At 42.1% G+C, this 12,646-nt stretch overlaps 1 protein-coding gene across 2 annotated transcripts in view; it reads right to left on the bottom strand.

Moving 5' to 3' along the window:
- sfswap (splicing factor SWAP) overlaps positions 1-12,646 on the bottom strand; it is a 115,782-nt gene that overhangs the window by 11,020 nt on the left and 92,116 nt on the right. For both annotated transcript variants that reach the window (XM_080743833.1, XM_080743834.1), the window contains 3 exons: positions 10,504-10,790; positions 4,626-4,754; positions 98-226 (listed from right to left, as the gene is read on the bottom strand). In XM_080743833.1, the coding sequence (XP_080599959.1) occupies positions 98-226; positions 4,626-4,754; positions 10,504-10,790 (545 nt within the window). The remainder of the gene's footprint in view (positions 1-97; positions 227-4,625; positions 4,755-10,503; positions 10,791-12,646) is intronic.

The raw sequence follows: 12,646 nt of genomic DNA, 5'->3' as shown, positions 1-12,646 counted from the left end.
TGTCTTTCAAAAAAAAATCTAATACAAATTAATATATATTAAAAAAAATCTAAATAAATGCTGTCAAAATCAACAGCGATGTGTTCTGCCTGCTTACCTGGAGCCCATACTGGAGGCGGGGCTGGCAGACAGGGCTCTGGCAGGTGACGAGGAGAGGGACAGAGGGGACCCCGCAGGCTGGAGCTGCCCTGAGGACAGCAAGGAGCTCTGCCTCTTATGGGGAGACCTGAGAGAAAACAGTGCACAGTCAGTGTCACTAGGGCTGTCACAATTATTATATAATCGTCTAATCGTGATTATTTTTCATAATCGTCATAATCGTTTCCATGTCAAAAATAGTGGAAATAGCAGATCTACAAGCTCACAGTTGTGAGCTTGTAGATCGGCTATTTCCACTATCAATGTTATTTTTTAAGTATAAAGTTGTCAAATATGTCAGTAATTTCATGGTATATTTAAGGTTATGTGTCATATCTGCCATGTGCAACTTCAAAGCCTACAAGCCAAACAGAAATGTAATTGTCAAGGACAAAACACAATTAAATCGTTAATCGCCAATTATTTGAGTGACAATTAATCGTCATGTAAAATGTCATATCGTGACAGCCCTAAGTGTCACACCACAAACTAGGAGAGACATTTTATATATGATATGATCAGACGATGTGATCACTTCTAAAAGCCAGTATAACAGGAGTTATGAATTCATATAATACATTATAATTAGTATATTTACAGTACGTACACAATTACAATTTAGGCATTTATTAGGAGGCACTGTTATCTAGAGTAAGCACACAATCAGAGTAAATGGCATAAAAATGGCAAGTAAAACGGCAACAGAGTGACAAAAAAAGAATAACATACTAGTATACAAATTAACTAGGATAGCAGGTAGACGACTGTTCCATCTGGCCTGCGTTTATACTTTCATTTGATTCAGCTGAATGCCAAATTAACACACCTATTTCCTCTTTAATTCGGTCAGGTTTACATTCACTAAGTTGAGAGAGAAGCTGATAAACAGCTAAAAAGACAACACACAGACACATCCCAGAGCTACTAGGCTGGGTGCAGGATCAAAACAGGTTAAACAGTGTATACTGTAAGAATAAACAGTATTGCTGCTCCCAAATGCAATTTTACTTTGTAACGTTTCGAGCCACCAGGTCTGAGGAAGAGCCTTTACGAAGTAAAATTGCATTTGGGAGAAACGATACTGGTGTGCAGACTTATATTCTTATACACTGTTACACTCACAATGTGCCTGTCCTCCGAGTGAGTACTGGGTCTGCTCCGGTGGTAAAAGTATTACATAATAGTGATGTGCAGTACTCCACTGTGCAGCTGTGTGGACATATAAATATAGCATACTGATACTGCTGTTGTGTTGTAATATTGTCAGATTCTTTGTTGTGGCCATCATGACCTCCTGGCTTCTGCATGAAGTTAACGCACTAACAATACATTGCTATAATTTAAACAGAGAAAAACCTCAAACGTATCGTAATTCCACAACAAATGTGTCAGTACTGCACTCAACCACAATTTACAATTTGGGCATTTACCACATTTTGATTCTGCGTTCAGGACTGTAGTGCGTTGGACTGCTGCATGCAAATCTTTCAGCCAATCACACGCTGGCAGGGTGGGGCTTGCTTGCCCACATGTGTTGTTGTTTATTTGCGTTTGTTGTTCACACGGTGACACGAGGGGAGAGTCCCCGAAAATGCCGTTGTCGTCTGAACGGAAGGCATATCTGACTTTTCATTTTGCAGAATTCTCGTTGTAAAAACGCAGTGTAAACGGGCCCTAAGTTTTGTTTCAGAGAACATCTGACAGCTGGTGTTGGAGTGAGACCAGGCACACACCTTTGCGCACGCACACAGTACGTCCCACGCTTTGCGTCTGAGCACACATGCAGCTGTAGCAATATTTATACCTTGGCTTGGATATGTGCTGTGCTCAGACAAAATGAATGTACCATGAGCAGCGATAACTACCTCTGTAATGCATTTGAGAAAGCGTCCCCACTACCCCTCTTAGCAAGGCTAAGCAGCCAACCAGAGAGCTTTTAGGCCTAGAGGCAGATATACAAGCTCTACAAGCTGCGAGCTTGTAGATCTGCTATTTTTGAAAAAGTTGTGAAAATGTGTGCAAATCTTTGAATATATGAATTTCAAAGCGAACATTTGTAACTCAAGTTTTGCTTCTGAGTGGTCCCTGGAACTAAATACTTTGAGATGGGTGTCCGTGGCCAAATAAATATAATTTTGGGGGTCCTTCACATGAAAAGGTTTGAGAACCACTGACATAGTAGTCTCTCAAGAACAGACTAACTGACCTCCAGTTAAGTGAAAAGGACCTTTTCTTTGACGATGGCTAGCCAGATTGCTGACATAGAAACATAGGGTTTTTCAAAAAACCTTAGAAGGATTCAAAAGACACTTCAAAAGACAATCGGGTCAAAATTCTAATTTTCACGATTTTTCAAAAATAGCAGATCTACAAGCTCGCAGCGCGGCACTCGGTGCCGCGCTGTGAGCTTGTATATCTGCTATTTTTTCAATAGTTAAAGCATAAAATAATGATACACAATAATGTGTACCCGTTCTGAATGGGTTAAACGGGTCAGTGTCGGCTTTCAACACCTCCCTACAACTTTCAACCCGACAGCACACTGCCTATTCTTCGACCAAAGATTTTCGGCAACAGCCGCTTTTCAACACTTATCGCGGCCGGCGTCAGTTTGGTGCGGGGGGGGGGGGGGGGGACACCTTTAGGTGCAACCAATTTGCACTTGCATCACACACTACCAAACCTCCATGATGGAAAATATCATCACTAAGCCATTGTAAGACCTCATCTGACACCCCTGTTTCTCCCTCATGTCCTCATTCCGCTGCTGTCTGTCTTCCTGCTCCTAAAATATACATCGTTGCCGACGGGCAGAAAACTGCCTATTTTAAACTTTCGCTTCCATCCGACAGCAACAATGCATGTACTGACGCATTAACATCAAAACAGCCCATTTTAAAACTAAAACATAAACTCATTAACCCATTAAGACCTAGAACCACTTTAACCATTATTTTATGCTCTAACCATTGAAAAAAATAGCAGATCTACAAGCTCACAGCGCGGCACCGAGTGCCGTGCTGCAAGCTTGTAGATCTGCTTTTTTTGGGAAAATCGTGATTTATTTTGCAAATATTTGAATATATATATTTTTTAAACATTTCTAACACAAATATTTTTTCTGGGGGGTCTCTGGAACAACATATTTTGAGATGGTGGTCCGTGGCCAAATACATGTCATTTTTGGGGTCCTTGACATGAAAAGGTTTGAGAACCACTGATTTAGAAGAAGGATTTACAATCGGGTCAAACATATTCAAAGACTTTTTTAATAGTTAAAGCATAAGATAATGGTTATAGTAATACTGCATAATAATGCGTTTCCGGTCTTAACAGATTAATCCATTAGAAGACCTCACACCCTGCAGCCCTACCCGTCTCTCTCGTCTCTCTGCTCTGCTGCTCGTACATGCATTCTCCTCATAGAATGATGCATGGTATTTACAGCCAATTAGACTAGCCAAGCTATCGCTTACATTTACCTCAAGTTGTTTTTAGGACTATGAGAAAAATGCTTACACTAAACGAAAAATATCAGGAATTACATTGACACCTCTACTGCAGTCAGCATTTGCTAAATCATTGGTTAGTTGACTAAATCAGAACGATGTTTGGGCAAAGGGATCACTTTAACAACTTGACCTGAGTCAAGATCAAGTTAGCTGGGAAACGTCAGCTCTGAAGTTAACATCCAACTAATGGTAGAACTGCAATGACATCTTAATCTTATGATAATACTAGTAAGACGCCTCAGGGAGACATGCCACCTCGCCCTGCGCCAATTCTTTGCCATCTGGCCAGTGATGTATATCGGACCAGTTACGGAGACCCCTGGTACTCATATATGGAGATCCATGTACTGTATATGGAGATCAGCTCTGTGGCCTAAGTTTCTTCTTAAATCGAGCCCAAACATGTGTACTCAGATGTCAGAGCATGAAGTCATAGTGACAAACCCATAGATGTGTCAGGGGAACCACAGCGTCAGGCGTGACCTACAGAGACACGCTGATATGCGGACAAGATGTGCCAGTTTTCATAGTTAACTGTATAATAACAATAATGTTAAGACCGTTTGCCAACGGTACACATACAGTACTACTCTGTATGAAAAATACCTTTTAATATGGTGTGCAGTACACCAACTCAACACTCAAATGACAAATTACTTGTTGACTCGGCTCTCATTGCAGGCCATTCTAATTAAAAGTCAACAGCAACAGTTTTTTTCTTTTTCCTTTTCCCCAGCACAATTATTCAGAAGTTTACCTGTTACCAAAATTGGGGGTGGTGGTGTCTACATTTCCTGCCTGCCTGGAACATGTTTTCTTTGTTTTCTTTCTCCCAATTCAGTTATGACATTTAATCTTCCCCACACATGTCTGTGTTGCCACTGCCGTTGTATCCTACCGGCTCAGCTGCCAGTGAGGAGCCCCCACTGGGGGGAGTAAACCAAGTTTACCCGGCGGTTGAGTTCTTAAGATTACCTGGATCGTCTTCTGTGCTGCTCTGTGCTGCTGCCTAGACGATGGCGCTCCCTGTCTCTGTCTTCATGCCTCCTCTCTGCCGCCGCCGCCGCTGCCCTGTCCTTCCTGGATGGAGAACGTGACCGTGACCTGTCCACACAGAGAGAGAGAGAGAGAGAGAGAGAGAGAGAGAGAGAGAGAGAGAGAGAGAGAGAGAGAGAGAGAGAGATGGAAAGAGAGAGAGAAAGAGAGAGAGAGAGGGAGAGAGAGGGAGGGAGATGGATACAGAGAAAGAGAGAGAGCAAGAGAGAGAGGGAGGGAGATGGAGACAGAGAAAGAGAGAGAGCAAGAGAGAGAGAGAGAAAGATGGAAATCAAGACAGAAAAGGAAAAGAAGCAAAAGAAAGAAAAACACAGAAAGATAATTAATATGGAGCCATAAATGTAGACAGGGCACAGATTGGAAATTTGGCAGGAGAAATGAAAGAAGGCAGTTTATTCAGGAGAAAACAAATTAACTTTGTATAGCACTTTTTAAAACAGAGTTACGACAAATGAGGGAAGTGAGGAAACAAAAGACATTCTGTCTAAAATAAAGATTATGTAAAATCAAGAGGCACGTTGCTTTTCTGAGAGCTGTATGCAACATGATGGTGGTGGTGAGTCAGGAACATTGAAGGGAAAAAACTTAATTTACACACATCCACAAGTATATCCTACATGCACGCACACACAACAGGTTTACCTACTATGTGGCCACAGTGTAACAAATGAATTTCCTTTCAGTTAGATCTTTTCTACATCTGGCTATAGCTTTCATGCTTTTTCTGTAAAGGGGCACTGTAGTGAATGACTATGTCTCTGAACAGGGACCAACAGCTCATGCCACTACGTTAAGTAAAAGTTAAAACACAAGGACATGAGCAAAAACTAAAAACCATTGCCTCATAAGTATGTAAATTACGAGGGGATTGTTCTAAAGGACAGAGTTTTGGGACAATAACCAGTTTGGTAAGCTGTTCTCCTGAAGGTCACTTGAGGTTAATGACACAATATAGTTTTAGCAAGGACACAGCTTCCAGATGTGTGACCATTATCTAGCTAATAATAATTATCATCATCAACCATCATTACCATATAGATTGAGTTGGAAAGCCACTAACCACTTAAGCCCTATTTTGGAATACATACACACACTCGCATAATGTATATACATGCCTTTGTCTCTCTATCTAATCCTCCCATAGGGACCACAGCCCCCACTTTGAAAACCTGTGGCATACACAGCACCATCACCACACAAGCAGGCAGCCTGCAAGTGCAGCACACTGAATTGTGTGGCTTCATTGACTGAAGACATAGCTAAGGATTGAGTTGGCAGTGGCTCAGGGGTAGAGTGTCTGGTAGAGTGGCTGGATGGAGAAGTGCAAGGTTCCCAGTTCGATCCCGGGCTCCCCTCAGAGCCAATGTACAGTAAAAGTGTCCTTGAGCAAGACACTGAACCCCTAACTTGCTCCCAATGTGCAGGTTGGTGCCTTGCATGGTTTCCTCCGCCATCGGTGTATGAATGTGTAGGTGAATGTAATGCACAATCATTGTAAAGCGCTTTGGAATAAGGCGCTATATAAATGCACCATATACCATTTAAGGATTATTCAGGGAGGCCACGCTGTTATTAGACTAATATGTCTTGTTAAATCTGGTCTAGTTTCAATGAAGCATAGATAAGCATTGTGTACAATTTAAATAGTCTTGTTTTGCTTACGCAGTGGAATAGTGCCTTTTCAAAGAGATCATCTAAAATCCACACAACCATTGCAGAGACAGGTTTAATTAACGACAATCAAATAACAGGTTATCAATTTGTAAACTTTTTTTCCCCCTTCTGAAAATCTCCCTGGGAGGAATTTTATATTAAATATGCGTGGCTTTGATGACGATCTTAAATTGTAGCCCAATTTTCTTTGAGCAGAATTAATTTAATCCCACTGGCAAGTGTGGGTTTGTACAAACCCATCCTTTCAGTCAGGGACACAAAGGTCTTATTTAAATGGAATAGGTAAAAGAGGAAGGCATCCTTCCTCTTTAAAGGCTAGGCAGTAAAGCACTAATGTCAGAGCGTGGCTCTGAGGTCGATACTGTTCACATTAACCTGAGAGACGAATGGCGCATACAGAGCAGTCAACTCTATAACCCTACACTCTCTCTCTCCGTCTACCGCCTGTCTACTTCTTATCCTGCCTTCCATTCCGCCTTTGTCTTCATCTACGACGGTGTCTTCATCTTTTAACCTTTCTCCCCGTGCCCAATTATAATATCTGTATTCTCTCTTTCTCTGACCTACATCGTCCCGTCTTGAAAAAGTGACAGTCATGCAAGACACATGGACATTTGTAAACAAACAAAAGGGTAAGTAGTCAAGGAATAAGAGTGCTCAGAGTATGTGCTTCACTTTTCCCCCTCTTTAAACCCCACATCCGTCTCACTTCTCCCATCACTTCGACTCTCTCAACGCCCCCATCTATCTCACGCCGCATTCACAGCAGCTGTGAGCACATGTCCATAGTGCGGACATGCACTGAAATGCAATAAAACGTGCGTGTCCGAGGTACGAGTGACACCCTCGTAAATAAGCAAGTCGTGGTCCAGAAAGAGCTCGGCTGCTTAGAGCGGATCAAAGCCAGCAGCTGCGCCTGGTTGGGGAGCTGACAGGCAGGCAGGCGGGAGGGAGGGAGAAGTACAGGCTCATCTCAGTCAGCTGGTTTGTGAACAATTTAGGTAAGAAATAGGCCGCGGTGATTACATTCACACCTATAACTGCTAATTTAATCCAAATTACACTTCTGTGGCCTACTGGCTGAATGCACAAGAAATGTGGTGATAATTGGTCCGGTGCAGGGGTCTTCAATAGGGGGTCCGGGACCCGTAGGGGGTCCTCAGAGTTACTACAGGGGGTCCTCCAAATCTTTGTTTGATAGTAGTAGGTTTGATAGTAGTAGAAACCTTTTTTTCTCCAAAGAGGTTTGGTGTAGAGGGGAAAAAGAGCAGACTATGTACATAGTGAAAGGTCAAGTTTAGACGGTGGTTACATTTTATTCACACTCTACAAAATCTCTTTGCCCAAAAATAGCCGATCTACAAGCTCCTGTAGATCAGCTATTTTTTGGCAAATGTTCCGCAATTTCTTTGGTCACAATAATCGTGATATGAAAATGTCAAATCGTCCCATCCCTAATCTCTATCCATCTCTACCTCATCACCTTGTCTCTCTCTCTCTACTGTACCCCTCCATCTCTCACACATTTCCCATCACTTTGTCTTTCCCAGTCTCTTTCCATCAACGCGTTCTCTCTCCCTCACACCCACCAACTGTCTCTCACCAGCGCCTCCTCCATACACAGGGGTTAAAGCCAAAAAGAATCACAAGACTGAAATTATTTTCAGACCATGTCCCAATATGTGATTTCTTGAAACATGGCATGTGCAGCGCACACTTTGTTTTAAATTATATTATTATTATTTTTCTCCTGAAGTTCTGAACTGCTTTCACTGAATGTATGTGTGCCAATCTATGCTTTATTTTATAGAAATATCTTCTGAAGTTCTGTTGTCTTCTATTGCTTGTCTGGCCAATTCAAATACTCATATCTTGAAATTATAACTGCTTTTTAGATTGGAGATCACTAGACTTTTTGACAACTTTGTCATTCACACCGTGGCCATCGCTACACCTCCCCCTTATTTTATTTATTTGTGTTTTTGCAGATCTGCACTGATCTCAGAAACAGACCCTATGGAATCCTCAAGACTGTAATCAGTCCCCAGGAGGACTGAGAACTTTAACCCCTGTCCATACAGTTAGGGCTGTCACAATTATTACATAATCGTCTAATCGCGATTATTTGACATAATCGTGATTATTTTTCATAATCGTCATAGTCGTTTCCATGTCAAAAATAGCGGAAATAGCAGATCTACAAGCTCACAACGCGTCGCGATGCGACGCGTTGTGAGCTTGTAGATCGGCTATTTCCACTATCAATGTTCTTTTCTAAGTATAAAGTTGTCAAATATGTCAGTAATTTCTTTGTATATTTAGCTTATGTGTTTTATCTACCATGTGCAACTTCAAAGCCAAACAGAAATGTAATTGTCAACGACAAGAACACAATTAAATCGTTAATCGCAATGATTTGAGAGAAAATTAATCGTCATGTAAAATGTCATAATCGTGACAGCCCTATACAGTACGTCTATCTCTCTCTCCCCACATGGCAGTCTGTTTCTCTCGCTCCTCTTGTCTATTTCGCTGTGTCCCTGAAGCATTGGAGCTTTAGTAAAGCCATTATGAAGCTGATTCAGTCGATCGACATCGGCCCGTCAAGGGCAATATCGCTGCCAGGCAACCTCCTCCGTGATTTAATAAGAGATCGAACTCAATCCACTTCTTCTGCATGCAAAGATTTACTTGGAGGCAAATGTACAGACATGTCATACACCAGAGAGAGAGAGAGAGAGAGAGAGAGAGAGAGAGAGAGAGACACAGAGAGAGACAGACAGACAGACAGACAGACAGACAGACAGACAGACAGAGATACACACACACACACACACACACACACACACACACAGACGTGGTAGGCACAGTCTTCACTGAACACACACATATTCTATATTGAGGTATTTGTAAAAGAAAAAAAGAAACAGGCTGATATGTACATATCAGCCATGGCCCCACGCACACGCTCCTTGTCTACTAATCAGGAAGAGCACAACATCATCTGACACAGCCCTTCCTCCTCTCTCTTAAACCTCTGCTCTTTAATTCACATGCTGTACAGCAAGTGATTTAAAACCTGGGGCTCAAACGCCCCCATCTGCAGAAATCACATTAGGGCTTGTCAAAGTGACACCATGAATCAGACATAATTGCAGACGCCAAAACGCCAGCCACTGATAATGAGCATTGGTCTGGATTACCAAGGGGAGAAGTTACAGAATGAATAGGGCTATAGCATGGAACAGGGCAAAACTACAAGTGACGGATTTACCAGTGAGAAATCCTAACACACCTCACCTCTTAAACTCTATATACTTTGGGGTTCCTCAGGGGTCTATAGTTGGTCTCCTCTAACCCCTCCCCCAATAAATGTCTTTGCGGAAGGAAAGTAGCCGATCTACATGCTCATAACTGTTGCTTTTTTTTGGCAAATGTTTGCCCATTACGAGATGCCTAGAATAGAGAAGCTAGATGCACTACAGTAGATGTTAAATGTAATTAAAGGTGTTTTTTTTCCCCCACGATACACCATTCTTTTCAATTAAAGTTAAAGTTCAATTCTTTAAGCCTTCCAAATCACAAAATACTACCGATTGAGATTTGTTCAGTGATTATGTTGCAATTCACTGAGAGCACTAAAAAGCAGATCAACAATAAAAATGTTCAAATGGAAGTTTTCTCAAAGTTTTCCATTACTACTGCACCTCCTGCTATGAAGTCATGTCATGAGTCATGAGTGTTTTATTTTGTGCGATGAATTTGCCTTAATTTAAACTGCTGTTTATGTCATAAGTACATCCACACAGAATGCAAAGATTATGCCGCAATAAAAAAACAATTTATTTAATCAACCTGTATGAATGGACCTACTGTATACAGGTCCATTTGGCTCCATTTGTACACTCTCAAAGTTAAGGGGGAACCACTAGCACTAGTTCGGACTCTATATACTTTGGGGTTGTGTGCTTGTAGATCTGCTATTTTCACAAGATTTTGTGCGATGAAGCAGGGCTTTACTTTACGAAAAAACACACACATCTCCAAGTTTCACATTTGAAACTTGGAGATACAAGGTTTTCTGCGCGACAGAAACAGAAACCTTGGTCCGTTAGCGTCCTACCTGGACCTGCGGGCTCTCCTGTAAGCACTGGGAAGAGAGTGTCTGTTCTTTGACCGCGACCGCGACCTCCTCTTGTGTTTCTTCTTCTTCTTGTCTTTGTCCCTGCCTTTGTCCCTGCCTCGGTCTGCGCCTCTGGAGGCGGACGAGGAGGAGGAGGCGGGGTGCTCCCTGCCCCTGTGAGCCGCTAGCTTCTCCTCGCAGGGTTTCTGCACCTGGGGGTACGCTGATGGCACAGAGTACACAGAGGGAGGAGGGGGCTCCGAGATATGGCCAACGGCCTCTTGCACCTGTAGAAAGATGGAGAGGAGAGACAGAGGGAGAGGGAGAGAAAGGGTAAACTTAAGTGGAGGTTACGTTAACCCATTTAGGCCTAGAATTATTGAATGCTTCAACTACTGAAAAATAGCAGATCTACAAGCTCGCAGCGCGGCACTCGGTGCCGCTCTGCAAGCTTGTAGATCTGCTATTTTTGAAAACGTCGTGAAAATGTGTGCAAATCTTTGAATATATGTATTTTTAAAGCACTCGTTTGTAACTCAAATTTTGCTTCTGGGTGGTCCCTGGAACTAAATATTTTGAGATGAGGGTCCGTGGCCAAATACATATCATTTTGGGGGTCCTTCACATGAAAAGGTTTGAGAACCACTGACATAGTAGTCTCTCAAGAACAGACTAACTGAGCTCCAGTTAAGTGAAAAGGACCTTTTCTTTGACAGATTGCTGACATAGAAACGTAGTTTTTTTCAAAAAAAACCTTAGAAGGATTCAAAAGACACTTATAGAATCAGGTCAAAATCTGGTCCAAATTAAAAATTTTACGATTTTTCAAAAATAGCAGATCTACAAGCTCGCAGCGCGGCACTCGGTGCCGCGCTGTGAGCTTGTAGATCTGCTATTTTTCAATAGTTAAATCATAAAATAATAATACGCAATGATGTGTACCCATTCTGAATGGGTTTAATAATGACAGGATGATCGTAACCCCCTGCTCCTCTCTGGTTAACCAGACACAGAGACAGAGTAAAAATCAATGAGTGCATCGACTGACAGTACACAATCACACTCACTCTCTCTGCTTTACAACAAGGACTTTGGAGGTATTCTCGATACCGTGATGTCGCCGCGCATCACTGGATAATCAATACACTAGTAAAACCCTCACTGTTAATTTATCCATTTGTAACTCAAAGAGTGTGTATATGTGACCAAATGGACCGGTAAGGGTTGGCACACTCTCAGGGTTAAATTAACATTTTACTGCGTAGAAGTCTGCATGCTTGAGGCAATGCTGTGAAGGAAAACGTTTAAAGGGGAAAACTTTGCTGATTTACAACCTAAATGGCGATGTGAGGAGCTTGATAACGGTATGGCCAATAAATATATAAAAATAAAAATGTCTTCCGTGTATTACTCCACGAAATGTTGACGCTGCGAAACGACGGAGATAAGAAAGAAACAAGTGATGTTTTCACGCTTGAGCGCCGTGTGTGTGTGTGTGTGTGTGTGTGTGTGTGTGTGTGTGTGTGTGTGTGTGTGTGCGTGCGTGCGTGCGTGCGTGAGGAGGAGCAGATTGAGTCATGCTAAGTCAAGGTTTCTCAGATCCCCGCTCTACCCTCAGGCCATAATTACCTCCTGACCGAACCCAACATGAACGAACACACACACACTTTCTAGGATTAAAGGAAAACACTAAAAGGGGAAAAAGAACATGATGAGCTCTAACAGTGCAGTTTAACTCTCTGGTATCATGTTGAGGGAATCATATTGATGAAAAAGGGTGGGGTGGCAGGACATTGGAGAATACTGATACACAAGATGTGAAAAATAGTCATTTAACCCATTTAGGCCTAGGATTATTGACTGCTTTAACTATTGAAAAATAGCAGATATACAAGCTCACACTGCGAGCTTTTAGATCTGCTATTTTTGAAAAATCATGATTTTTTTTTTTGCAAGTCTTTGAATATATCTACTTAAAAGCGAACATTTGTAACTCAAATATTTACTTCTGGGTGGTCCCTGGGACAACATATTTTGAGATGGGGGGGTCCGTGGCCAAATACCTGTAATTTTGGGGGTCCTTGACATGAAAAGGTTTGAGAACAGCATGATTTAGAGGAAGGATTTAGAAGTCGGGTCAAAG

This window comes from Nannobrachium achirus, assembly GCF_963921795.1.
Source record: "Nannobrachium achirus genome assembly, chromosome: 15".
NCBI lineage: Eukaryota > Metazoa > Chordata > Actinopteri > Myctophiformes > Myctophidae > Nannobrachium > Nannobrachium achirus.
This window is presented reverse-complemented; position numbering and strand designations above follow the sequence as displayed.